At 55.9% G+C, this 27,418-nt stretch overlaps 1 protein-coding gene across 1 annotated transcript; it reads right to left on the bottom strand.

The window, feature by feature from the left end:
- On the bottom strand, positions 1-27,418 carry PPP2R1A (protein phosphatase 2 scaffold subunit Aalpha). Its single transcript, XM_031963283.1, has 15 exons — positions 27,242-27,418; positions 22,301-22,391; positions 19,592-19,692; positions 17,809-18,041; positions 16,170-16,317; positions 14,839-14,994; positions 5,728-5,842; positions 5,563-5,633; positions 4,087-4,221; positions 3,595-3,768; positions 2,636-2,696; positions 1,401-1,555; positions 1,092-1,234; positions 619-710; positions 1-448 (listed from the first exon to the last, which is right to left on the bottom strand). The coding sequence occupies exons 1-15, from the start codon at positions 27,317-27,319 to the stop codon at positions 432-434; spliced, it is 1,770 nt and encodes a 589-aa protein (XP_031819143.1). The 5' UTR covers positions 27,320-27,418; the 3' UTR covers positions 1-431.

Here is a 27,418-nt window from a genome sequence, read left to right as displayed (position 1 = left end):
GTATTTCCATCCATTTATTTCTCCGTGAAAAGAAAAAAGGAACAAAATTAAAACCACACAGTTGACACGATAAACCACCCACAGTGGGGGCGGAGGGGAGAGCCGAGGAGGAGGAGAGGGGCCGGGGAAGGGGGTCCCTCTGCAGGAGCAGGGGCCGGGGACCTGGGTGACCCCTTTCCTGCCCTGTCGCTCCTACCCTGCAGGCAGGCAGGCCGGCCACTCCACTCCTGCAGGCCGCTCTGTCCGTCCCCCCAGGGCCCCTAGCCTGGTGCAGCCCTCCGCCCCTGGGAGAGCAGGGAGGAAGGAGGGGAGCCGTGCTGGAGAGAGGGAGGGGAGCCAGGGGTCAGACCATGCACTGGGAGGCAGAGCTAACGGTGCCCCCCACCGCCCAGGGAGGGGGGCAGAAACACCAGCTCCTTCCTCTTCCATCATCAGGCCAAAGACAGAACTGGGGGAGACAAGAGGGGAGGAGGGACACCTTTAGCTAACGCAAGCAACGGCTGGGCTGCCCCCCCAATACCCCTGCAGTCCCACCCCCAGCCCCGCCCCAGGTCCATCCCCCTGGTGCCTGCCCCACCCCGGCCCCGCCCCCATGGCCTGCCCCGCCCCAGGACCTACCACTGAGCGCCTCCTGAGCGAAGTACTTGACGTCCACGTCTTGATCCTGGGTCAGCTTCTCCAAGATGGGCTTGACCTCGCTCTGGAGTGTGCTGGTGGGACAGAAGAGAGGAAGAGGCGGCCTCAGTGGACCCCAGGGCCAGAAACAGGGGGCTGAGAGAGAGAGAGCTCTCTGGGGTCGAGGGGGAGGGGCACATACAGGTCACGGGTCACAGGGTGGGGGGGTGGCTGCAGAGGCCATGAAGAGAAGCCAGAGACACTGGGAATGGGGAGCAGGCAGAGACCGACATCCTGGAGGCCAGGGAGAAGACACAGGGCAGCAGAAACACTGGGGGAGGCAGGGGATGTGAGCAGCGGGGCAGGTCGGTCACACTGGCCATCAGCCTCCATGAGTGGAATTCTGGTCAAGGGAAAAGATCCAGTTTTCCGCCCCCCCCCCCCCCCCCCCCCCCCCAGTCCCCCGGCCCGCTCACCTGTTGTCCAAGATGGGCCCGATCTTCTGCAGGGACTTGGCCACGTTGAAGCGGACGTTGGCCACGGGATCGCCCGCCATGCGCAAGACTGTGGGTAGCATGTGTTTGGTGGTGATGTCCTGCCCACAGACCTCAGATAACACCTGGGGAGAGGAGAGGCCTTGTCTCTTCTGGGCCCGACCACCATGACCCCAATACGAGCCTCCAACAAGGCTTCCCCGTGGCTCTGGGGAGCAGGCCCCGGACGCCCCAGCTCCCTCATCCTCTTCCCCCTCCCAGAGCCCACCACACGAGGCTGAGAGTCCTCACGTTGATACAGAAGAGCGTGGTCATCCGATGCAGATAGTTGGGGTCCCCAGACATGGCCAGGACCTTAGGGATGATGGTGACATGGGCCCAGTCCTTCCCAAACTTCTCCACCAGCTTCTTGAGGTTGCTCGTGGCTGCCTCACGAATGGCATAGACTGGAAGGGAGAGGAGGAGGAAGGTACCATGGGTCTGCACTCAGAGCCAAAGAGAGATCCACAGAAACCCAGCGGCCCCTCAAAACCTCACACCAAGGGGGTGAAGGGGGGAGAGCAAACTGAGGGAAACCTGGGTCCCCGAGGGCACAGATTGTCTTAAAAACTGTAGGAATAGTCAGCACGCTCAGGAGGGCGGCAGCCACAACCCAGGGGAGGAAGGCAAACCCCAGAAGTGGACGGTGCAGCTTGTCCAAGAGCACCCCGACTCCCCAGGCCCTCCCCTTTCACAACTCTCTGGGGGGGCGGCCTGGGGGGTGGCAGCCTGGGGGGTGGCAGCCTGGGGCGTGTCAGCCCATCCCCTCCTTCACCTTTCCAAATCCAGAGATCCCTCCAGCACCCACCCCCTCCCATCGGACAAGCTTCTCGGGCCCCTGCACTTAAAGGAACTCTTCCGAAATGAGTTTTTCTTCCTTTCTTCCACAAAGCTAAAAGTGGAAGCTGGCTTTTCTCGCTCCAGGTGACACTACGCGGGTTGGGGTGGAGGTCTAGGCACTGGCCAGGACAGGAGGGCTGGGCTGTCCCTATTAGTCCCAAGCCAGTGGAAGGGCGTGAGGAAGTCAGAGGCGGCTCCCCCCTTCCTTCAAGGCCTCCCCCAGGTGCCAGAACCAGAGCTCTCTAACAGCAGCAAGGCTGCTTAACCTGAAGCCTACCATCCTCACATGTGGGTCCCCCAAAATCTGCAGCCTAAAAGGCATGTAAAAAGCCTTTATGTAAAAATAAGCAAGCAGATCCAGCTCATTAATATGCAAATAAGCTTTCATCTCTAGTAAAATCACATGCCCACAAAAAGTTGTTCCAAAAAAGATTTATGATTTTATGTCAGGAAATGGTGTGTCTGTACCCTCATCTTACGCAGCTGTGGAACCCTGACAGTGGTGGGAAGGGGTCGCACCTGGAACATCCCAGAATCCCGCTCTGCCGCAGTCCCCCTGCACTGGCCTAGGCTGGCCGCCACCCCAAGAGCCCGCAGGAAAGCAGGGTCTGCGCCCTCCCCGCCTGCCCACTCCTCTGGGCACTCACCATGATCCACCAGCCAGGCCATGCACAAGGAGTTCAGTTTCTCATCAAAGAACTCCACGCCCTGAGGGAGAGAGGGAGAGGGTCAGAGGGGCACCAGAGACCTCGGACCCTACGGACAATGGCGGACTTGGGATTCTGATGGCCCTTCTGGGACCGGATGGAAGGGGCTGGAGAAGTCAATGGGAACATGGAGATCAGGGAGAAAGCACCCAAGGATCTACTTGGCCAAGCTGCCCGAAGTGGCCCGGGGGTCCAGCTCTAGACTTGACTTCCCCAGGGCTTCTCTCCTCTTCTAAACTGGGACCCTCGGCTTTGTCCCAACCTCTGTCCTCATCGGTTCCATTTTAAAGAAGAGGAAACAGAAGTTCTGGGAGATGACAAGACTTGCCCAAAGTCTTAGACCAGCCTGGGCTCCCTCAGCCATTTTCTGGCCCACCTCGGGTCAGTGTCCAGGGCCCCTCCTCCACCCAAAAGGCCTTTGGGACCTGCTAACTCAGGTGACATCAGGACATGTTTGCGTCCGTGTCTTGGAAGTCACAGGCGAGCCTGGCACTGGGGCCTCCTGCCCCCACGGTGGAGACTGGGTCCCACGGCCAGCTACAGGCCGCCCCAACCCCAACGGGGGCCCAGGGGCACGGCCACAAGGCGCAGAGCCTCCCCGGGGGCCGGGCTCCCGTCCTGGATCCTTGTCTTCCTCCCCAGCAGGATGACCCGGTGTGCCCGTCACTGCCACACTGCCAGCTCCGGGGCCAGGCTAACTCCAATCAGCTGGCAGGCCCTTCCTGGGCACACTCTACATGCTCTACCCAAGGCTGGACACCGTGGTCCCCATAGTGGGGAGTCCCACTGCTGGGACGCATCTCTACCCTCAGACGGGGGGCTCCAGAGGCCCCAGTCCATCTCCTCGGTGCCCCCCTTCAGAGCCTTCCCCAGTGTGGTGGCCGCCCCCTCCCACTCACCAGCTGCCCGGCCAGCAAGGGCATGTATTCAATGATGGCCAGCCGCACCCGCCATTTGGCGTCCTCTGCCAGCTCCACGATGGCGGGGAGCAGGGACTGCGACAGCTGCCGGATCCCGATCACCTCATTCACACAGTCCAGGTTGGAGATGATGTTCAGCCGCACCTCGGGGCACTGGGGGGAGACCAGTGAGTGAGGGGGGAAGGCTCAGGGGCGACAGACAGCCCCCAATGCGGTCGTGTCCAAACGCCGCAGCCTCTGGCCCTCCCTGCTCCCCCTCCCCGTCCTCGTCTCCAAACTGAGTCAGGTGGAGGGATTCCCTTGAACCAAGCCACCCCAACCCTGACACCCACCTACACCCCCCCACACACACGCTCCACCCCTGGCCCTCCCTCTCCCCATCCGAGCAGGGACGTGACCGCCAGCTTCCTGCCTCAGCCGGGACCCTGATCTTGAGGCCCCGACCCAGGCCAGAGCAGGGCCCACACTCACCTCGTCCTTAAGCTGGGCCAGGAAGAGGGGGAGCAGATGCTCGATAGTGTTGTCTTTGCCCAGGATGGGCGAGAGGCCCATGATGACGGAGGCCAGGGCCGACTTCACATGCTGGTTGGCATCTGACACCAGCTCCTGGAGGGAGGGGGGGAAGGGAAGAAGACAAATGGGTCAAGGACCCAGCCCCGGAGGGGCCCGCCAGCTTCTGCTGCCCGTGGAACCTCGGGGTCCCCTCCTTTCCCAGCCCGCCCCACCCCACCCCTCGGGAGGAACAGCGGGAGCCACAGGTCCTGTTCTCCCACTCCAAGGGTGGGGCCCCCAGATTTCAGATGGGTGAGGTCACCGGCTCCAGCTGCCGGGGCCCCAATGACCTGGTCAGGCCCTAACATCGAAACAGGCCTGTCAGAAGGTGACCTGGGCAGCCGCCAGCACGGCCTCAGAGCCTCAGTGTTCCCCAAGGGAACGCCCCCTGCACGGGCTCGATCAGGCTCCTCGCAAGCCCGGCCTAAGCACTCCCTGAGCAGGGCACAGTGGCTGCCCAGTTCCACCCCTGGGCTCCAGCCAGCTTGGTTTTAGCAGCCCAGAAGCTCTCTCCAGCACCACCAAGTGCCCGTCTGCCTCCAGGGCCTCTCTGGAGCCAACCGCCTCCCACCAGGATCGCTCTTCTTTGGGCCCCATGCCCTTTCACCCGATCCTCAGTTTCCCCTTGGCAAACGCCCTTCCTAAGCAGGACGCTGTGGTCCTCTCAGCCGGCCGCTGGGCCCCTGCCAGGCCTGGCACCATTCCCTGGCTGCACAGACCCCCTGCCACTACACCTCCTTCCCCCTCCCACCCCATGCCACTGACAGCAGACTGACCCACAGGCCACAGGGCAGGAGTTAGCGTTCCCAGGGTCTGGGCCCCTCAGCCCAGTCTGCCAAGGCCTAGGGCCCCTGCTGGCAGAGTGCCTTTAAAGGTGAAATGAGTGACCTCAGAACTGCAGAGGAAGTGAGTCCCATTAAAGGGCCGTTTCCAGCACGTGTCTCGCCCCACCACCACCAGCTCTGCGAGATCCTCTCTGCCTCAGTCTCACCCTCTGTAAGATGGGAAGAGTGGGGAGCACCTGTCCCACCTCACAAGGCCTTCTACGGGCTGAGCCGCAGGGTGGTCTGGGGCTCGTTTCTGCTCTTTTTATGAGAAGAGGACACGGGGGATCCAGTCTCAGGCCCCTTCTGTTGCCCTGAGCGCACGGAAACACCACTTTATTGGGGGCCCCTCAGGGCAGGCCGGGGCAGGCCGGGCAGCTCGGCCTTGGCGTTGGAGAGCCTGGCCCGGGCCTTCCGAGGCCGCTTCCGCGGCCCCCAACTGTCAGGAGGACCTAACAAAGCCGTCTGAGCCCCTCGGACCGAGGAAGACGAGCCAGACTCTGGAGTCAGAGGTGGAGGAGATGGGGCAACGCCCTCAGCCCAGTCCCCAGCGGCCGTGCCCTCCACCCACCTTGATGCAGGGCAAGATCTGGGTCATGATCACGTTCTCCCGGCAGTCTGAGGAGAGGTTCTCACAGAACTCTGTGGGCAGAAAAGGAGGGAGACGCCTGAGCGTCGCCTGCCCGGTGCCCCTCCTCCCACCCCGCCTGCACCCCCACAATCCCCGAGCACCTACCTTTGACCTTGTGGGAGGCTGCGGCCCTCACCTCGGCCTCACAGTCTTTCATGAGGTTCTGAAAGGCCGGAACCAGGTCCGTCTTGGTGATCTCTGGGCCAACGGCCTTCTGGAGCTACAGGGGCAGAGGGTAGTGTGAGGGGGAGGGGAGGGCAGGGGTAAGGGAGGATGGGGGAGGGAAAGGGGAGAGGGGGGGAAAAGAGGGGGGAGAGCGGGTGGCTCCGCTTCTCACCAGGGTGGGCCAGTCCCACTAGGCCTGGCCTGGAGAACACAAAGGTGAGGAGACGGGGGAGGGGATAGTCCAGGGGGTGGGGGGAGGGGAGTTCTCAGGCAAGAAGGGGAGTTCTCAGGCCAGGCGCCGGGAGCCATGAGCCCTCCTCCCGCCCCCTCCTCTCTGCAATCGCAGACCTACTGTGAGAGGGGCAGGGGCAGGCTGGCTGCTCGCTAAGGTGCTGGACTGGCCCCCTCGCTCCCTGGGCCTCCTCCTTCTCCTCCTCAATACATGACACAATGTAATGTAACGTAATGTAATGTAGCAGAACACCTGGGGTGCAGCCTACAGACTATATGCAGCACAGCACCATATGGTCCAGTATAACATAGTGTGGCAGAATGCCAACGGGCACTTGTGCCACAATCCCCCCCCACCGGCAGGGCCCTGCCCACCAGGATGCTCAGGGGGCAGCGGGCCTGGGCAGGCAGCAGTCCCAACGCCACCCTCCCTCTGCCAAGGAAGCTGCCCGCAGTCCCTGTGACTCCCCCAGGGAGGCAGGCTCCTTGAGGGCAGAGAGGGCGCGCTGGCGGGCTCTTTCATTCATTCTAACACCAACAAACCGCCCCGCTCTCCCATCACACTTCAGGCCCCTCACGGCCCGTAAGGAGGGGAAGCGGGGTTATGTCAGCCACCTTACGAGGACGACACGTGAGGAGAAGGGACAGAGAACCAAGTCCCCAGGACCAACCCTGATCCTCGGGACAGACCCTGGCTGAACTTTCTGGAGCAACAAACGCCAATAACAATTCGAGCTGCGGCTCACTGCGGTTCCCACTGGCAACAACCCATGCGCCAATCTGAGAAAGGACAGCTGGGGGGATCTCCCTCAGCCTGGGATCTGCCCGGCCCCCCCACACTGCGGTGGGCGGCGAGACGCCACATCCGGTTCTCCTAAGTGGAGAGGAGGCTGTTACCGCAGTGACGACGTACTCAGAAAAGCAGCACTGGGTATCTGGGACCTCCATGTATTAACCTGTCAGGGAAGGCACTGGGGGATGAAATATAACTTATTAAAATAAGCTGTGACTGGCTTGTGTTTCTAACAGTACTTTAAGATCTTCCTCATAACAACTCTATGAGGAAGCGGAAACAATCATCCAATTTTACAAAACAGGAACCTATTCTCCAACTGATAAATGGCCAAAGGAAACAGACAGGCAGTTTTCAGATAAAGAAATCAAGGTTACCTATAGTCATATGAAAAGATGTTCTAATCACTACTCGTTCGAGAACGTTAAGATGCCATCTCAAACCTAGCAGCTTCACTAAGATGACAGAAAAGGAAAATGATAAATGGTGGAGAGGACATGAGAAAATCGGGACATTAACACCCTGTTGGCAGAACTTAAGCTGTTTCAGTCCTTCTGGAGTAATTACGCCCAAGGGGCCACACAAGTGTAAATCTCCCCCCCCCACCCCCGGATCCAGCAGTGCTGCTCCTGGGTCTGTGTCCCAAAGAGAACAAGGAAAAGGGAAAAGGACCTATTTGGGTTTTATAATTTTTTTATAATAGCTTTTTATTTTCAAAATACTTTTCAAGATTTACCCTTGCAAAAAAAATCTCGTGTTCCAAATTTTTCTCCTTCCCCTAAACAGCAAGTAATCCAAGATAGATTAAACGTGCAATTTTTCTAAACGTATTCACACAATTATCATATTGCACAAGAATAATCAGATCAAAAGGGGGGAAATGAGAAAGAAGGGAAAAAAAGCAAGCAAACTAATGAAAACACTGCTAAGATCCCCACGCAGTCCCCACGCTCTCTCTCTGGACGCAGATGACTCTCTCCATCCCAATTCTATTGGAATCGGCCTGAATCACCTCTTTGTGGCAAAGAGTCACGTCCATCAGAGTTAATCATCACATAATAAAAAGGACCTATTTATACAGAAATGGTTACAGCAGCTCTCTTTGTGATGGCAAAGAACTGAAAATTGAGGGGTGCCCATCAATTGGGGAATGGCTGAACAAGCTGTGGAATAGGATAGTGATAAAAGACCATTGTGCTACAAGAAATGACGAGCAGATGGATTTCAGAAAACTTTGGAAAGACTTACACAAACAGAGGAAAAGTAAGGGAGAACCAAGAGAACATTGTATACAGTGACAGCAAGATTTGAAGACGATCAACTATGAATGGCTTGGCTGTTCTCAGCAACACAATGATCGAAGACAATTCCAAGGGATGAACGATAAAAAGCACTATTCATCTCCAGAGAAAGAACTGGCCGAGTCTGACAGCAGATCAAAGCATACTCTTTGTCACTTTCTTTTATTTTTTCATAGGCGGATGGGGGGGTTTCTGGTCTCCCAACATGACAAATCTAGATTGCCCATACATAACTGTATCAGAACTATATCCTCACTGAGAGATGAAGAAGTTCCCAAGGGAGGGAGAGAATCTGGAGCTCAGTATCTTAAAAAACAAATGTTAAAAATTGTCTTTCCATGTAATTGGGGGAAAGTGAAATATTAAATGAGAAAAGATTAATCAAAAAATTGTTTTTACATATAATTGGGAAAATATTTACACTTTTTAGAAAACAGAAAAAAAATTTACATTTTCTAGATGACAAGTGGAAATAAACAGTGTGGTCTTATTTACACATGTATAAGTGTGTAATATGTATATATGTGTATATATGGAGAGAAAGATAGACATATATGTATATATGTTTACAGATAACTGTGCATATGTCTATACACACACACACACACACACACACACACGTTTGTTGCCTTTTTTAGAAAGGGAGGAGGAGTAAAAAATGTCCAGCAGAGAACAAAAGAAAACCTACAAGGAAGCAAAGAAAGGCTGGGCAGTTTTGAAAACAATGGATATTATTTATTATATAGGTTTTCTTGAAACCTAATGTTTTTTATTATTATCATTAGTTTTATTATTCTATTCTGAATCCTCCTTTAAGTTCTGCTGGGTACATGGCAATTTTTTTTCTTATGTAAGTTTAAAGTGAATTTAAAAAAAATTTTTTTTAATAAAAAATAGAAACCTGAGATTCAAGGAGTTCAACTGATTCACCCAGCCTGACACAACTATGGAGAGATGGCGAAGCACCACAAAGAACTGGCCTTGCAGAGCAGAAGATCTGCATTCAAGGTCCACCTTGGATAAACAATAAAGCATGACTCTAGGCAAGTCACAACCTTTCTAGGCTAGAGATGTCAAACAAAAGCCAAACCAGATTAAAATGGAATTGGGAAATATTGGACATGAGAAATAAAATATAATAAAACACAGATAACGGTGCATTTTAAGACTAAGGTGAGATGTGGCCCGCAAAGGGTCTCATGTATGACTTCTTGTTGTTCAACATGTTCAATGACTCTCCCTGCGCCCACCTGGGGTTTCCTTGGTGGGGATGCTGCTATGACTGGCCAGTTCCTTCTCCAGCTCATTTTCCAGATGGGGAAACTGAGACAGACAGGGTGCAGTGACCTGCCCAGGGTCACACAGCAATAAGTGTCTGAGGTCAGATCTGAACTCAGGAGGACCAATGCCCTGAGCACTCCTAGTGCCCATGTGGGATCAGTGGCTCCCCATTTCTTTCTCTTGCTCTCAGGTGACTCTAAGTTACAATTGCAAGGAAGCTGCTTCTCTGTGCTGGTACCACTAACCCTGCCCTTCTCCTGCCCAGCTCGGAAGTGTCAGCACCCAAATTAGAGCCCAAGGCATTGAATTCTAAGATCTAGGTACTTCTGATTGTGAGCTCCCCTCCCCCCTTCCCCCAGAAAGGGACAGGGCTGGCTGGGAGGTAGCAGAAGGCCTAGCTTTCTGCCCAACACCCCGGACCGGGCGAGGGCTGACTGCAGGTGCCCATTCTTGCCTTAATTATCCCGGTACATGCTGTGACATGCAAATACTTCCCTGCTTGCTGGGGACGTGGATGACCTAGCAGTCACTCCAGAAGGGTGTGGAACCACATAAAAGTGGGGCAGTCACTTGGATTTTGGACTGTGCCCCAGCAGTCACTAAACTGGGCATGCCCGCCAAGCCAACATCAGCACAAGGCCCACGCCCCATGAGACCAATGAAAAAGGAAAAGGGCCCATGCACACAGCTGTATTCACCAGGACTGGAAACTGGGGCGACGGCTAAACAAGACTTGTAATATTCTCTCTAAAATGTAATCTTCTCTGGGAGCAGGTTTCTTGGGGGGCTTCTGGGAGCAGCCTTCGTTTCAATTCAGTAATCATCCCATGTGCAGCCAAGTATTGAAGGTCCAAATCCTTCATTGTCTGCTTCAAAGCCTTGTCTCCTTCACTTGGGGCTCGGCTAGTTTTCTGGAGGCCTTCCGGATCTTGGTTTCAATGTTCTCCACAGGACAGCCTGCCACCACTTCTCTGTCTTCCCTAATTCTGATTCTGCTGAATTTGTCCGAGCTTATATGCTCTCTCATCATAGGTGTGAATCTTGCGGAACTATAGTAAGTACTAAGGACATGTACTGAACTAGAGAACTATTAAGCACCATGCTAAACAACCAATGTCTCTATCAATTCCACTGACTTAGCACCTTGTTTCAAGTTCTGCCCCATAACAATGACTGCCCCAAGAAATTGGGAGAGGATGCTTCTGAGAAATGCGAGCCCTTGTATGGACAGACAGACAAGAGAGAGAGAGCAGGTCAAGCACTACATACAGAACGACCACACTCTGAGCCAAGGCAATCCCAATAAATGGTGGATAAAAACTCCGTCTGCGTGCAGAAAGAGAATGATGGAGATGGAACGTACGCCACGTGCTATGCTCACTTCTTTGCTCTGGTTTTTTTCCTCTCCTGTGGTTTTTCCTCTTTTAGTCTCTTTATTCTCTCCCACCATGATCGTAAAGAAATGTAAAAAGTTAACACATATGTATAACCAGAAAAATAAGTTTTTTTAAATGGGGGAGAAAATGCCCACACTACGAACAAACAACTTTGAAGCCTCCAGAATTGATCAAGCATGAGGCAGGAGAGCGGAGGCGTACTGCCGCTCCCGGCCTCCCGCCAGCCTGGGCTTGGGCTGTACAAGGACACGTTTATTTTTTTCATGGCCAACTTGTCAAACCGGTGCTGTGCTTTTTTCCTACTGTGGTAACAAGTGAATTGATTTTTGGTTACTTGAAGAAAATTATATTTAATGAAAAGAAAAATGTGCTCACAGTATTTCTGATGGTCAGTCAAAACAGCCACAAGTTTTATAGCTGGGCCCGGAGTCAGGCAGACATTTATAAGCTATGTGACCCTGGATAAGTCACTCTCTCTTACCCTCAATTTCCTCACATGTAAAATGAGGAGAACAGCACCTCCCTCCCAGGCTTCTTGGAAGGAAAAATAGGATCCTATTTGTCAAAGTACTTGGTCAACCTTCAAGCATCCTCTAAGTACTGATTCTTATTGACATGTCCCTAGAATTTAGAGCTGGGACCCTAAAAATCATCCAATTCAACCTCCTCATTCTACAGAGGAAGAAACTGAGGCAGGCCCTAAGAAGAACTTGAGCAAGGTCATCCAGTTGGCCAGGGGAGAGCCAAGGCTTAGTCCCCCCATTCCCTGGCCACCAAGGCAGGAAATCAGATCTGGGGCTGCACTGAGAGGCACTGGGTCAATGGACAGCAGACAACCCAAACTGTACCAGCAGGGATGACTTCGTTCTTAATCGCTATTGCCCCGCCCCACCCAGGGGTGTTTGACATGAGTCTTGTGTTCAGGACCAGGTCAGTGAAGGTCACTGCTAAGACTGAGGGGCTGCTGAGCAGGACAGTGACAGGCCTGAAAAAGAGCTGAAGAGCCCAGGGGGGTAGGGGCTGAGGAAGGCAAGGGTAGGGGAAAGGCAGCCATGTAGAGAACGAGTTAAAAACATTCCGACCCAGAGCAAAGAAGAGACAGATGTTCCTAAGGAGCCAACAGAGGCTTAAGACTCACCGTGGTTCCATTGAGCTCCAAGCTGCCCAAGGAAGATCAGCCCCGGGAGAGGCCACAGCTTTCGGGAAACAAGCCCCCACCTCCCCAGTTACCCAAAGGCCCGATTCTTGTAGAGATAAGGCTGGGATCAGAGGTCCCTCCCAACTCGGGTCCTCCAACCTGCCCTTCTGACCACACATTGGCTGCGCCACTAGACTGTGAAAGGACAAACTGACGTGTACGGAAGAGATGGGCTCACAGGCCACACTCAGGAGAGTACACAGGTTATTCTGATGGCACAGAGATTATCAATTTTTCCTATTTCCCTCAGAGCTAGCAAATTCTTAGATGGAGCAGGAAAAACGGAACAGTGAGAAAGGGGAACCAGAGGAAAGCACCAAGAGTCCTCTCCCCAGAGCTCTCAGGGGTGCCAGCTGGCATCTCTGTGGACTACAAGAAAAATGAGAGAATGACGGGCACCAAGCACTGCTCCTGCCCCTCTGGGACAGCTCACAAGGGAAATGTTCTCACGTGGAACCAATCTCCCTCTAACTCTCACCATCTTCCTAATTCTACCCCCAAAGCCAAACAGAACAAATCTCATCTTTTTTCTCAATGAAGGCTTAGATTAAGTCTGGATCCCCCCAGAAAATCTCCCCTTCTCTGGTCTAAAAATGTCTTCCAATACAGTCATCTAAGAAGCATTTATTAAGTGCTACTGTGTGCCAGGCACAATGTTAAGCACTGGGAATTCAAAAAAATCCCAGTCCCCGCCCTCAAAGAGCGTCCATTCTATCAAGGCAGATAAGATTTAACACCTGGAGATTTCCTGCAGAGGAGATGAGAAGCCTGAGAAGCCCTGCATGAGCGGCTAGGAAAAGTCTTCCATAAAAGGTGAGCTTCAGGCTGAGGCTACAAAGAAACAGGGAAAGTAACGGCTGAGAGGAGGATACTATTCCAGGCCCAGGGGAGAAGGCCGAAGGGGAAGCTGCAAGATGGCGGCCATGGTTAGCACAGCTGGGCGATGCACATGCCCGGGAGAAAAGCGGCAGGAGCCAGAGGCAGAGCTCTCACTGCCAAGGAGCGGCCGTGACACGCGAGATGTCAGGGAGCAGCGGAGATGTGGTCACGGAGAGGGGAAACTGAGGCCAGGAAACCAATGAAGAGGTGACAGGAGCCGGACCGTGACCACAGCGAGGAAAGAAAGGGCTGGACGTGACAGACGCCCCAATGGCAGTGGCCTGGCCCCGGGCAACAAGACTCAAGTCCAGGGGGCCCTCACCGCTAACAGGAAGCTCCAGAAGAAGAGAGGATCTGGGGGGAGACGGGGGGGTGGGGAGAGCACCGAGTTCTGATTGGAGGCACTGACTCTGAGATGGGCAGCCAGGGGTCGAGGTGGGACTGGAGATCAGCAAAGAGATCAGGGCTGGACAGATGGATTTGAGAATCACCTACACAGAGAAAACCATGGGACGCACAGGATCTGAGGAGAACACCGAGCGAGCTAGACAGTACAAAGCGAAAAGAAGCTCCAGGAGAGAGCACCTGGGGATGGCGCAGTCAGCGGGGGCAACCTGAATAAAAGGGCCAGCAGAGGAGCCTAGGAGTAGCCAGCCAGGGAGGAGGAGCAGGGTCGAAGCTATGTCCCTAAAACCCAGCAGCCAGAGCGGTGTCAAAGGCTGTTGGGCTCTGAAGGCCGGGGCTGGGCAATGAAGGCCAGGGCCGGGCACCAAAGAGATCACTGGCAACGCCGGGGAAGGCAGGCCCCTCTCCATCTTAGTCAATCTTTTCTGAACATGTCCAGCTGAACCAACTACTCTGAAGCATGGCCTCCGAAGGGGCACACGGGCTCCCACTCAGACTCCTCTAAGGAGACGACAAATCAGCATTGCTCTCACTCATGCTCTTAGGAATTGAGTCCAATGTCACCCCTGATCCTTGGGCCTTTTTCAAATGGAGAAGGAGCTTGAAATGGGAGGTGGGTGAAGGGCCTGTGATGAAACACTCCTGGGCTGAATGGATCAAGGCAATGTGGGGCCACAGAGCAGCCTGGACTCCAAACGCCACCTCTTGTGGGACCTTAAGCAAGTCATCTAACTCCTCTGAGCTGTGGCCCCAGCAGAGGAGAGAAAGAGGCATTTAGGGCAGAGGCTCAAAGGGCAGAAATGGGCCTGGCAGAGGCCCAGCTATGAGGCCCGCTTCTCCATCTGTAGGAGGAGATGGCTCCCGTCCAGCCCCAGATCTCGGCTGCTCTGGCCTGTGTAATAACAGAATGTAGGCCTCTGACTCCATAACGCTTCCTGCCATATAAAGGCCTCTTAGGCTTGGGGCTCTGGCACACACAAGCTGACTGGCCCCAGGCAACTCCTGTCATCTGTAAAACGGGGACAAGAATCCCTATGCTCACTCACATCACAGGCCCGAGGGGCCAAAAGCACTGTCGATCTTAAAATGCTCTAGACACACAAGCTACTATTACATTAATGACAAGGAGGAAGAGAAGGGTGAATCCTTCCCTGGCCGATGCATGCATGGACGGGGGCAGGAAAGGGCAAAGCATGTTAAGCAGAAGGACCAGTTGCTTCCCCCGTTCCAGAGAAGGGAAGAAAGGCCCAAGACGTGTGAGGGCCACGCGTGGCCTGATTGGGAGCAAAGGGTGTAATGGGCTTAGTTGAGAGCTGGGAACAATAGGGGACCACAGCACTGTGGGCACCCCCCCCCCCCCCCCCCCCAGAGCTGGTCAGGCTCTCTGGCACAGACTGAGCTCAACTCCAGCTCTGGAGCCTGGGGGCTCACACTGTGCCCACCCTGTGCTACTTCTGCAAATCCAAGGCGGCCTTCACCAAAGGGCTGCCAGCTGCCAATCCTCAAACAGGAAGTGAGACCCTCCAGAATACCCACCCCCCCACCCCCGAAGCTCCCTCAACCTACCTCTGTGAACTTGTCTGCCACCATGTAGCGAACCCGCCAGGACTTGTCCTCTGCCGCTTGGCGTAGCGTGGGCATCACCAGGGCTTCCAGGTCCTCCTGGGGCAGCAGCTGGGCAATATTGACACAAGCCTCCACTGCCAATAGCCGCACCGAGTCCTGAGGAGGGAGAGTGGGGAGGCCCAGGGAGGGTCACTGGTGACAGACTGGGGAGCTCTGAGCCGAGGCCACCTCCCCCAGGACCCCCGTGATACCCTGACCAGTGCTTATGCAGCCTCCATATGGCCCCAGCTCCTTCTGGGCCCAAAAGGCTTCGTTCTGTGCTTTAAAGGCCTTTCCAGCACCGATCTAAGGATGCTGACAACATGGCCAGGAACCTTCGAATTTCCTCGCTGGGTAACGCGCTGCCCCTCAGGGGCTAAAATTGGCCTCCCTGAAACCTGCCCTCCCCCATCCTGAACGTGGCCGTGAAGTGCAAGAGAACCACGGTGAGCCCCGTCCTTCCTAAGTCACCTAAACACAATCCTCCCGGCCTGCAGATAATACCTTCACTTCCACTCAACCCCTCCTCGACACGGGTAAGTGATGGGGGAGGGAAAGGAGAAAGAGAAGGCTCGGCTTCAGTGCTGACTCATTCCTGCCACACTCAGGCTCTGCCCCGCCTCTCCGGGTGCCCTGGGCATGACATCTCCCCCTCCCCTGTGACTTCAGCTCCCTCCTCTATTAGAAAAGTAGTGAAAGGGATGGTCTAGATTCAGGAACCAAACTCAAATAAAACAGATCCTTTCAGGACACTTCCTGACTCAGAAAACCACAAACTAGCATTATCTAGCATTATTACTATAATTTTTGGCTGAGGCATGCGGGGTTAAGTGACTTGCCCAGGGCCACACAGCCAGGAAGTGTTAAGTGTCTGAGGACAGATTTGAACTCGGAGCCTCCTGACTTCAGGGCTGGTGCTCTGTCCCCTGCGCCCCCTAGCTGCCCCTTCCCTATTATTTTCCAATGACATTCCCAGGTGGTTCTCACTGCAGGAGCTGATTTTTGCCTGCTTCCCTCTGAGAGGCTCCCTCCTTTGGGCATGACCATTTCTAAGACCCCCCACCACTCCTTCTGTGCCATCCCTGCCCTGAGCAGGGCTCTGCCGAGGTCTGATTCCACCTGCTGCCATCCCTACCCCCGCCCTCCCTCCTTTAGAGAGTGTCTAGTGGGGGGGAGGGGGGATCCATCCCTCCCTCACCTCCGGGGCCTGGGCGACAGAAAGGAGGATGCTGCCAGGCCCCAAGGCTACCCCCACAGACACGGGTAGGGGCGCACGGTCCCAGGCTCCTCACCTGCTCGTCAGAGGCCAGGTTGGAGAACATGGGGATGATTTCGGTTTTGACATTGTCCAGCTCAAGAACCTTGGCAAACTCTCCCAGCTTGGAGGCGGCAGCTCGTCGGACCATGGGGGTGTCATCGGAGCACAAGTTCCGGAAGTACCTACGGGATCGTGCAGAAGAAGCTGAGGATGGCAGGAGCCCCAGAGGGGCTCCAAGGCCGCCAGCTGGGGACAGCTTAAAAAAGCTGGCATTTGCAAGTCAGAATTTCTAGAAAGTAAAAATCCCTAATCCAAAAAGATCCCTCTCCACCTAAGGTCATGTAAACATGAACACTTTCCAGCCCTAGCTGCTGTGGCCATTGGCATTTTTGAGGCTGCTCATGGAGAGGGGAGCCCCACATACATGCCCCGCCAAGGCTACCTCCTGTCTCTAGGGATCTAGTGGGATGCTTGTGCACTGCTCCGTTAGCGTGGATGCTCCAGGGGCAGAGCTGTCTCCTTTGTGGAAGCTGCTACCTGAGCAGCAGTGAGGCACGCCCCAGGCCCAGCACAGAGTCCGCAGCATGCCCCAGGCCCAGTGCAGACCGGTGTGTCCCTGGCCAGCACATAGTCTCTGACATGCCCCCAGGCCCAGTGCAGTGTCTGCGGCAGGCAAAGGCACATCAGAGGGGCCGATGGTGGGCTTTCATTTCTGCAGACATTTCTGAGTTTCTTCACTGAGCTTCTTTTCTGAATTTGATGCTCAGGTTCCCAGCACTCGCCTCACTTGAGGCCTTCTTAACAAAGGGCTAACTGTCCCGGGGCCGTCTTTAGCTCCAGTTTAGGTTTTGGGGAGACCAAGAAGGGCACAGAACTGCAGCTCTGACGGAGCCGCCTCCGAGGCAGGCAGGCCCCGGGCTCGCCTGCCCCCCGGCATCAAGTCCGGAGAGGCACCTAGTCTGCGTCTGCCGAGATCACAGCTGACTGCCAGTGGCAGCCAAGCATCTGTTTCCAGGTCTCGAGGGCGCTCTCCTTGGTGCTGAGACTCCCTCACCTACTGCCTGTCCCCTGCGAAATGGGTTCAAAGCTCTCACCGAACCCGATGTCCACGTGAGACAGGCCCAGGCCAGGCGGCAGGAGACCTGGAGGCAGGGCCTGCCCCTGCCCCGGCTCCTCCTCCTGAGCCCTGTTCTCTAAAGGACTGAGGCAGCAGATGAGGTGATTTCTAAGGGCTAACCCCATGCTTAGATGTGAGCCATGGCTACAGGAGGGCCAGAGTGCTCCCTGATCATGAAACAGCCTAAGGGTATCAGCTGTCTGGGGCCTAGAGGATGACCAGAAACGAGCCTTTGTTCGGTGCTCTCTCCTATGTGCCAGACGCTGCACAAAGTCGGGCTGGTGCGGGGCTCACCCAAAGCATCTCGGGGGGTACAAACAGTGGGCCCGTGTAAGCCTCGTGACAAGACCTCAGCTTCCCCAGAAGCAATAACAGAAGAGGAAGAAGAATGTTTGCTCTACCTACCTCAAAGGGCTTTTGGGAACAGCATAAAGGCAGGTAAATTATCTAGGCCTGAGCCATCAAAAGTTAAGGAGAGAGGCTGGAAGGTGAGGGTTAAGGAGAAAGGGACCAACAAAGGGGCGGGACCCAGGGAACAAAAGGAAACCACACTCACTGCCGTAGCTCTGCCTTGACGGCGCTGGAGACCCGGGGGTAGCAGACGGAGAAGAGCCCACAAGCTGAGGTGCGGGAGGTGAACCAGTCGCCGCCCGCCAGCCGCTTCACAAGGGGCACAAAGTGAGCCTCCAGGTCCGAGGGCGAGTGCTCGTGGGAGATAATCCGAAGGGAATCCACCGCCTTGTCCCGAACAACTGTCTCCTCTACCGTGGCCAGGGACTCCAAGGGGGGCTGTGGCAGGAGAAGTCAGGGTGACATTAGCTGCTCCACCTTCACGATTCTGAGTCCCGCTCCCCACCGCCCCCAGGAAATCTCCTCTCACTCACCCCCTGCCCTCCTTCCCTAGACACACACGCCTCTGGGTTATGGCCCCGGGACCTTCTGCCTTCTCTCCCAGGCACGAGTGCCCATGGCCTGGGGCTGCTCGCACAGCGCAGCGAGAAGGGTGGGCTCTGCCTCTCCTATTCACACCCCGGCTGCCTGGAAGCTGGTCCCTTCAGTGGCCTGGGTGCGATGATTTCTAGAGTCCCTGCTGGCTCAGAGACTACATGTGAGTAGCGGGGAGGACGCCAGACTGGCAAAAGATCTGCCTTCAAGGTTCACCTCTACCCAACCCAGCTCAGGGCCTCAGTTTATTCCTGGAAAATTCTGGGCTTTCTCCAGATCAGGGATTGTCCTTTTCTGTGTCCCTGCTCCTCCTTGGGTCCCCTTCTAAGAATCGGATGTTTCAATGTAAATTTCAGGCAGAAGTTAGTGGAAATTAGGACTGAGCGTTTTCCATCCAACTGCATGAACCCCTTGAAGTCTAGCCACAGGCACACTGTCTCCCCCCTCACGCCCGCTCCCCCCTCCTCAGTACCCCGGGCCTCGAATCCCAGATCTACACCACTGGGCAGTCCCTCCCCCTTCTCTAGGCCTCCGTTTCCCATCCAGAAGAGGAGGCTCTCAAGCTAAATGGTCCCTAGGTTCTGACTCCGCAACAAGTTCAGCAAACACTTAGTAAGCACCTCCTGGGTTCCAGGCATCAGGTGATAGAGAGCTAAAGCGGCACGTCCCTGCCCTCACAGAGCTCACACTCACACAGGAGCTACCCTCTAATTGTATTCCAGGTTATCTGTCTTCTGGCCAGCTCACTTCACCCTCTGGGCCTGTCTCCTCATCTGCAAAATGGGGATAATAGCTCACATTACCCACTCAACCTGGTCTGGGGGAGGACGTGCTGTGTGTGTGAATTGGGCTCTTAGTGCTCTTAGAAATCCGGCTTTCTCTCAACACAGAGAGGGCTCCAAGGAGCCTCCAGGAGTTTCTCCCGGGAGAGCCGAGGGTCTTCTCCACATCTGATCCCCCCAGGGAGCTGGGCACACAACCCAGTTGTTTGGGGAGCCCCACTGGGGCAGTGTTCGTGACCCCCTCCACCCTAGAGACGGGGGTCTCCCTGCCTGGTTCCCTGGTGTCCCGGATAAACTCAGCACAGTGCAGCACAGGGAGAGACCTCGGAGAGCCGTATTTCTGGGCAGCTCATGCCCCTGGGATCTCGGGCCGGGGCTTCCAGCCCTGGATCTCTGCCCGCCCAAGTTTCCCGAAGCCCTCATCCGTGTCTCCTGCTCTCCCCTCCCATCACACCCCATCAGGCTGTAAGCTCCATGAGGGTGGGGACGGTGTCCGCTCTCACCTGGTGTCCCCAGCCCATACCGCACGCCCTCACACGAGGTGCCCCTAAGTATCTGCTGAACTGACTGGGCCTAGCGTAGGGGAGCCAGCCCTGGCCCACCCGGACTCACCAGCAGGCAGTGGACGTACTCGGGCCCACCCACCAAGGTGGTGAAAGTCCCCAGCTGCTCAGCCAACGCCAGGAGCACTTCATCTTCATCGTAGATAGTGTCTGTGGGACAGAGTCAAGCTCACCATCCCCTCTCCTTGCTGAGGACTCCCAAGGACCCCAGCAGCGAGGTTCCAGAAAGCCAGAAAACCCCGCAGGTGCCCCCACAGTCCCCAAGCTCTGACGGCCCAAGTTCTAGGGCTAAGCTACGTACCTGCGTCCTACCCTTCCAGAGGGATACACCCTCACCCTTTCCCAACCCGCTTCTCCTCAGCCGGAGGCTTTTGCTGCTGGCACCTCACCCCTGCCCTCTGGGAGTCTCCTCTCTACACTACCCAGGTCTCCTCTGTCCTCTTGGCCTTCGCCTCTGCTACGTCCCCACTCTCTCCTTTCCCAATGTTACCCTCTGGGCAGCTTCCTGTCACCCCGAGGGAGCTGCCTCCCGTGCCCGCCCCCAAAGCCCACCCACCCCGAGCTCCCGGCCTTGTGCCGGCCCCAGCACAGAAGCCACTCCCTCAGGGCCTTTCTAGCTGCGGAGGGCTGGACGATACAGAACCAGAGGGGGAATCAGAAGCCCCCTCCCCAAGCAGCAATCTCCTCCCAACATCAGGACAAGGGGTCCTCCTGGAGATCCCCGGGGGGAGGAGCTTACTCCCCCATCAGAGAACCACACTTAGGGAGGAGTTTTTCTCCTGCCGAGCTGAAATCTGCTTCCCCGCAGTGACTGGAGGCCGAGCCCAGGGAGAGGCTATGCAGGGGCGCCACCTTCCCCCGGCTTCACAACTCGAGCTCCCCGCCCCCCATCAAATCCTGGAGCCCCAGGACCACAAGGGCACATCAACCTTCTCTATCCCCTAGGAGGCGACAGGCCCAAAGTGACCCTGGAGGGCCGGTCTGAGCCCAGAGAGTCACAGGCAGCAGGAGACGGACTTCAGCACCCCAGGAAAGCTTCCCACCGAGGCAGGCCGGAAGAGACCGCCCTGCATAACCGCGAGCTCCCCGGGCCAAGGGACTCGAGCAGAGGCACCGCACAGAATCACAGAGTTTCCAGGTTAGCGAAGACCTCAGTGAGCCTCAGATTCAGAGTCGCCTTGCACAGAGAGGGAGGGGGAACACGCTCCCAGCCTGGGAGGCTTTGTCTGAGGGTGACATCAGGCCCTCTGGGCTCTGCCGTCCCTTCCAAGGCCCGTTCCACGGCCCCCGATCCCCATCACATCCCTCACCTGGTGAAGCTCCCAAGGGCTCCTGACCACTGACGGCGAGGGGACAATGAAGTGGACTCACAGTGATCCAAAGGGCCACTGCAAGGGGGATCGGGGGGTGGGGTGGGGGTGGGGGTGGACCTGAAACCCTCCGGAAACAAGAGCTGCCATGTGGGATTGAGCCCAAACTCCAGGGAGGCGGCGGAGAAGCTCACCAAAGGACCTTCTTCAACCTATTCCCAGCAGCCCCAGTGCTCCTCTCCACTCTCCACAGCTCTGTTCAGGCAACAGCCTCCAGCTGGAATAATGCCCCTCATCCCGAGTCTGTTTGTCAAGGCCTCAGGAAATCCTGACAGAGCCCCCCCCCCCAGACCATCCTGGCAAGACGACATGTATGTCTGAGTCTTCGTGACCCCACTGGGGGTTTTCTAGGTAAAAACACGGTAGTAGTTTACCACTTCCTTCTCTGGCTCCCATTACACATGAGGAAGCTAAGGGAAACCAGGTGAAGTGCCTAGTCCAGGGCCACATAGCCAGGAAGGGTCCAAGGCTGGATCCAGATCTCCAGGGGAGATGCCCCAGTCAGCTGCCCTGGATGCTCCAAGGGCCCTCAGGCGCCTGAGGGTAGACTGAGCTCTCGGGAGCCCTTCCCCAGAGGCCCAGCCCTGACACTACTCAGCTAGAAGGAGAGCCCCGAGCCTGGGGCACACCACAGAGCAGGGGCCACCAAGGAGACCCAGCTGATCCATTACACGGTGACAGCGCCCACACGGACTAGATCAACAAGGCTCCTGGGAGGCCACTGGCCGAAGGTGAGCGGCCGGGGCCACTGGGACCTCAGGGTCCACCTCCCAGGAGCTGCTGTCCCCTCCCACTCTGCCCCAAAGGGCGGGCTCCCACACCATCCCTCTGCACTGGCAGCGTGCTAAGTCTCAAAATGTGAGGAGACCCTAAGCAGGCTGCCCAACACGAAAGGGACTGTTCCACAGCGACAAGGCCATCCCCGAGTCTGAGAAGGGTCTACCACCTACGCCTTCCCACACACCACTCTAAAGCTGGCGCCCCATGAGGACCCCAGGCCTACAGCTGGGCTCCTTCCAGGCCGACATCGATCCCTCCCCTGGCAAAGTCAGTCAGTAACGGTCACCCGTCACCCGTCTCTTTTGTGACCAATGGGAAATCTGGAGACGGCCAAAGAGCTGGCAGAAGGTCAGAGACGGTTGTTTGCCTTCAGCACTCACTGACCTCCAGTCTGGTGAAGGCCTACAGAGTCTCCCCTGAAAGAGGCTGCCCCCGGGGAGCCCTCCTGTTTCTGTCAATGCTATTTGTTAACCCACACTGAGAAAACTCAGCGCCCAGAAGAGGGGTTCCACCCCCTTCCCAAACAGCCGCATCACCCTTTTCAGGGAGTTCCTTCCCTCTTACACCCCTTCCCACAAGGCCACTGCTTTTTGGCTAGGCTCCCCTACCTGTCAGGAATGGAAGGAGCTCACTCCGGGTCCTCTCCACACCAAGGGCTAGGGCAATGGTGGACAGCTTCTTGATACTGTTGAGCCGGAGCTGCAGGAAAAAGCACAAGTTAGTGAGCGAGGCTTCCGAGAGCAGGCCGCTCGGCAACCGGCCGGTCCCCACCAAGCTTTTCTCTGTCTGCAAAGGGTGCATGAGGGATCGCAGGAGGGTCAGACCTCAAGCATCCATCGTGAACAAGACAGAAGGCTCTACAATCTGACCCTGGCTTGCAACCCGAGTACAAGGCTGGAACTAGAATCCATGTTCTGTGGCTAAAAGACCCTCCTAGCTCTGGGGTTCCAGGTTCTATGGGCCCTTCCAGTTCTGAGGTTCCATGTTCTATGGGCCTTCCAGTTCTGAGGTTCTGTGTTCTATGGGTCCTTCAGCTATGAGGTTCTATGTTCTATGGGCCCTCCCAACTCTGAGGTCCCATATTCTATACCCCCCCACCCCAGCTCTGAGGTTCCATGTTCTAAGGGCCCTTCCAGTTCTGAGGTCCCGTGTTCTATGGGTCCTTCTAGTTCTGAGGTTCTGTGTTCTAAGGGCCCTTCCAGTTCTGAGGTTCTGTGTTCTATGAGTCCTTCAGCTGTGAGGTTCTATGTTCCTAGGGTCCTCCAGCTCTGAGGTTCTGTGTTCTATGGACCCTGCCAACTCTTAGGTCCCATATTTTATACCCTGCCCCACCCCAGCTCTGAGATTCTGTATTCTATGGATCTTCCCAGTTTTGAGGTTCCGTGTTCCATGGATCCTTCCAGCTTTGAGATTTCATATTCTTAGGGTCCTCCAACTCTGAGGTTACATGTTCTGTGGTTCCCCCCACCTCAGCTCTGAGATTCCACATTCCCAGAGCTCTTCTGGCTAAGTCCTCCTGGGGCTTTCTCTCTGCTCCCACACTGATCTGCCCTATGAAATGCCCTGAAATCCCTCCTGCTGTGTTTCCAGTCCCACTTTCTCTGCCCTGCCAGGTACTGAATCTTTTCAAGGTCCTGCTCAAGCACTACCACCAAGAGGGGCCCCAATTCCCTGACATGCTGAACTCTCTCTCCATCCTTCTGCACAGACCTTAATTCTGAGCATGGTTTCTTGCCCATAGCAGGTACTTAATAAGTATCTGTAGTTCTTCCGAACCACTCAATGGCATACGTGGCTTGCTATTCAGGGAAAGCGCTCTCACTTCAAGTTCAAACTCAAAACTTCTCACTCTGTGACCCTGAGAGTCCATTCTTCTCTGTGGCCATTTAAAGAGCCATAATAACACTTCGTCCCTCTAGGTCCTGGGGCTACTGCAGGAAAAGTACTTCAATCAACATTAAAACACCCACAGGGCTGTCAAGAAAGTCCAGGGAGATCACGGACACAAAACATTCATGCAGCAAGTCAGCACTACCAAAACATGTGTTTTCATCACATAAACATCCCCAATCCCCTCCTAGAGGGGGCTCTCCTGGAGGGCAGGAGCTGCACACTGTCCGCTGTACTGTGCAACTCTCCTTTCTACCTGTAACATGGGAAAGAGAATGGGAGGGCCGGGGGAAGATGGAGAGAAAGGGGACAGAAAAGTTGGCCTCCCTTCTAAGGCCTCCCTTCCAGACCTATTTCTGTGTTGCAATTCAGTTGCCTCAGCTTTCTTAACTATAAAACAGAACAAACAAATCTATGGATTGGAAAATTTAATCTGGTAGCCCACGAAGGCCAGATTTGAGAGGGAAAGAGAGCAGAATCAGGAAGACGTGTGAGGAGCCCCGCCGATAGTTAAGGCAGAGTTTCCATCGGTGAGTGACACTCTATGTGCCATGAGCCCCGTTCTTTCCCACGGGAGCAGGTTAAGACGGTTATTACCTGCTGGCCACCACTTCCAAGAAGTCTTTGGCAATGGGAATGGACTCTCCCACGCGTGACTCACCTCACCAGATGAGCACAGGCTCAGAGAACAAGATGGTTATTCATCTGTACTCAGGAGCTCAGGGCTGAGCCCAGAGGAGGAAGGGCCCTTAGAACAAAGTAGATCAGAGCTAGAAGGGCCTTCACGGACCAGTCACCCTCCCCTGACCATGCAGATGGGGAAACTACTGAATAAATGAATAACTGGCTTCCAGCCTAGTTCCCTTCCCCCCCACCTCAGCACCATGGTAACAATGCTCCCTGACACTGCTAGAGAGCTTTAAGGTTTACAAAAAGCTTTCACGATTCATTCAGCAAATGTTCTTCAGGGTGGAAATCAAGCAGATCATTGCAGGCTACGAAGGCATGGAGGTGGGAGAGCGCAGGCTGTCTACAGAAGGAGCCGGGGTGACCCCCTGGCCAAGGCCTATGGGTACACGAAGAGAGGAAGATGAGATAGGCTGGAAGGCCGGGATGCAGTCTAGCCAGGAGAGCTTGAGAAGAGTTTGAACCTTGGTCTTTGGGGATGGAGGAAGTCACTGGAGGCGCCTGAGCTCTGGAGTGACATGAAAAAAAACCTACGCACTAATTAGGAAGAGCAATTCTTTTCCTCTGTTAATTATTTCCTACTCATCCTATGCCTGGCTTGCTTCGTAGACATTTGTTTAGATGTTGCCTCCTTCATCAGACTGTAAAGTCTTTGTGGGCAGGGACTGACTTTTGTCTCCTTTTGTAACCCCTGTGCAGAACACCGTGCAGGGCACACAGTAGGCATCTGGTAAACGTCTACTCGCTGACTGCCAATTCAGAGCCGAAGGGGCCAACCATCTCATTTTAAAGAAAAGGAAACTGAAGTACCAAGAAGTTATGTGACTTGTCCAGGATCCCCAAGCTAGTAAGTATTTGAAATAGATTTTCCTGACTTCAGGCCAGGCCCCTATCTACCATTCTACTTCTCAGAGAGCTATCCAGTTGGCAAATTAAAAAGTCGACAATTAAAATGGAAAACAAACTCTTTAAAGTGCCCAAGAGAGAGGAACATGGTCAAGTGAGGTTTTAGAGAAAGAAGAGATCCCGTCCAGCTAACATGACCAAAGCAGGTTTCTTGGAAAAATGCAAAGCACAGGGAGGATCTCAATGGGCTCTAGAATGGATGGGGAGATCACTCCAAGCAGGGAAAATGGTCCTCGGGCCTGGCTGATGGGTACAGAGAAAGTACACGAGAAAACTAGCAAGAGACTGTCAGCTCCTCAAGAGCAGGGACGGCCTTTGCCTCTTCTTGCATCTGCAGTGCTCAGCACAGTGCCCCCAATAGAGGGGTACTTAGTGTTTACTGATTGAAGGAGTGATCCAAGAGAAAAGGGGGGGTTGGGTTTAGGGGTCATTTAATCCAAATCCTTCATTTTACAGTCAGTCTTGACTTCTGTTGAATTACTTGTTCAAAGTCACAAGAGATCAGGGATTAGGACCCAAAAAGTCTAATTCCAAAAATCATCCAACACGTACCTCCAATATGGGGCTAAAAATCCCTCAGCCAGATCCTATTGGCCTGCGAAAGGTTGCAAGCCAGGACAGGAATGGGACCATGGCTCAGCCTTATGAGAAAGCGTCGGAATTTGGATTCCCAGAACAGCTCCCACCCAAGAGTTAATGCCGTGACCTTGGACAAGACCCTTCCCCTAACTCTGTGGGCCAGCCTGGAAACTTTCTACAGTGGTTTCTGGTTCTGATACTCTGGGAGATGAAGGGGAGGCCTGGGCTGGCAAGGCTGAGAGAAGGGGGGGGAAACGCCCACAGCCCCCATCCCCCATCCAAGCCAGGCCAAGGGCTTCGGCATGGCCCTCCTGGGCTCAGGCCTAGAGCCCCAGCCCAGGGTTCTAGCACTTCTGGTTATTTAAGCCCCCTCCCCCCCAGCCTGCAGCTCACCTTGGGTCACTCCTCTCTGTGTGCCTGGGATAACGCCCCCACCCCCACGCTCCTTTCTCGGGCGATCCCTCCTCCGAGGTTCCCTACCCCACATCACTGTGCACCAGGTGTCCGTGTCCCATTTTATCCCTCCCCCGAGTAGGGGCTGACTGGAGGGGGAAGGGCCCGGCAGCGGCGAAGGAGAAGGACCTCAGGGAGGGACATTTGTGAATCAGATTTACCCCCACGTGTACAGAGAGAGAAACTGAGGCCCCTCAGGGAAAGGGGGGAAGGGCGCCGTACTCCCCAAGGTCACTTAGAGCTGGCCAAGGCCAAAAGGAGAAGGCGGCCTGCCGCACTCCCAGTCCCAAGAGGCATCCCGGGTCCGTCCGGCCCCAGGCCGAGGGAGGCCGTGGAGCCTCTGAAGCCCGACCCGTCCTCTCAGCCAATGGAAAGCTGCCAAGGGGGCGGGCACCCTTCGGCGATTGGCTCGACTCCCTGCTAAGCACCACCTCCAAGGGGGTCCTTTCTCTCCCCAAAAGGTCATTGCCCCGAATAAGGGTGCGGGATAATCAAGGTGGAGAAGTGGGGCGCCCGGAAAAGCACCAAGGCCTGCCCCGCATCCTGAGAGGCCTGGCCGCAACTGGGGATTTAACCTCCGAGCCACCATTCAGAACCTCTGCGGAGCCAGGCCCCGCCCCTTGCAGGGGCCGCTCCCCTGCAGGAACCCACGGGGGTCCCCGCTTTTCGTCCGGGGCCGGAGCGAATCAGGGGGCGCCTTGCTCTCCGAGGGCCAATCAGGAAGCCCTCTGCGCGTCCGAGAACGCAGAGTGCGGGCCAATCAGGAGGCGCCGGGGGCAGCCCCGCGCCCGCGCCCCCGCCCCCTGACAGACCTGCCCGGCCCGGGGTCCCCGGGCCCGGAGCCCCCTCCCCAGAGGCGCCGCTGTCCAATCAAAGGTGCTGTCTCAGCGGGCCACGGCGGCGCGAGACAAGTGACGCGTGCGTTGATTGGCTCGCTTTCCCTCCCCCCCAGACCTCAGATCCCAAGAACGTCGAGGCGACCGCCCGCGCCGCCCGCAGCCCCGGGCCCCCCGGGTCCCGGCCCCGGCCCGAACCTGGACGTCCTCGTTACGGAGCTCGTCGATGAGCACTGCGATGGGGTAGAGCGAGTCGTCGCCGTCGGCCGCCGCCATCTTGGCTCCGTCCCGCTCCCGTCAGGCTTCGGCAGCCGAGCCGAGCTGAGGGAAGGGAAGGGAAGGGAAGGGAGTGGAACGGGGCGGGGCGGGGGAGGG

This window comes from Sarcophilus harrisii, chromosome 3, assembly GCF_902635505.1.
Source record: "Sarcophilus harrisii chromosome 3, mSarHar1.11, whole genome shotgun sequence".
Classification (NCBI taxonomy): Eukaryota; Metazoa; Chordata; class Mammalia; order Dasyuromorphia; family Dasyuridae; genus Sarcophilus; species Sarcophilus harrisii.
This window is presented reverse-complemented; position numbering and strand designations above follow the sequence as displayed.

Coding starts and splice junctions, on each gene's coding strand:
- PPP2R1A (XM_031963283.1), bottom strand. CDS start 27,319: ATGGCGGCGGCCGACGGCGACGACTCGCTCTACCCCATCGCAGTGCTC. Junction 14,995..16,169: donor ACCTGGCCTCTGACGAGCAG/GTGAGGAGCCTG, acceptor CTCCCTCCTCAG/GACTCGGTGCGGCTATTGGC. Junction 5,843..14,838: donor TGGCAGACAAGTTCACAGAG/GTAGGTTGAGGG, acceptor CTGCCCCTGTAG/CTCCAGAAGGCCGTTGGCCC.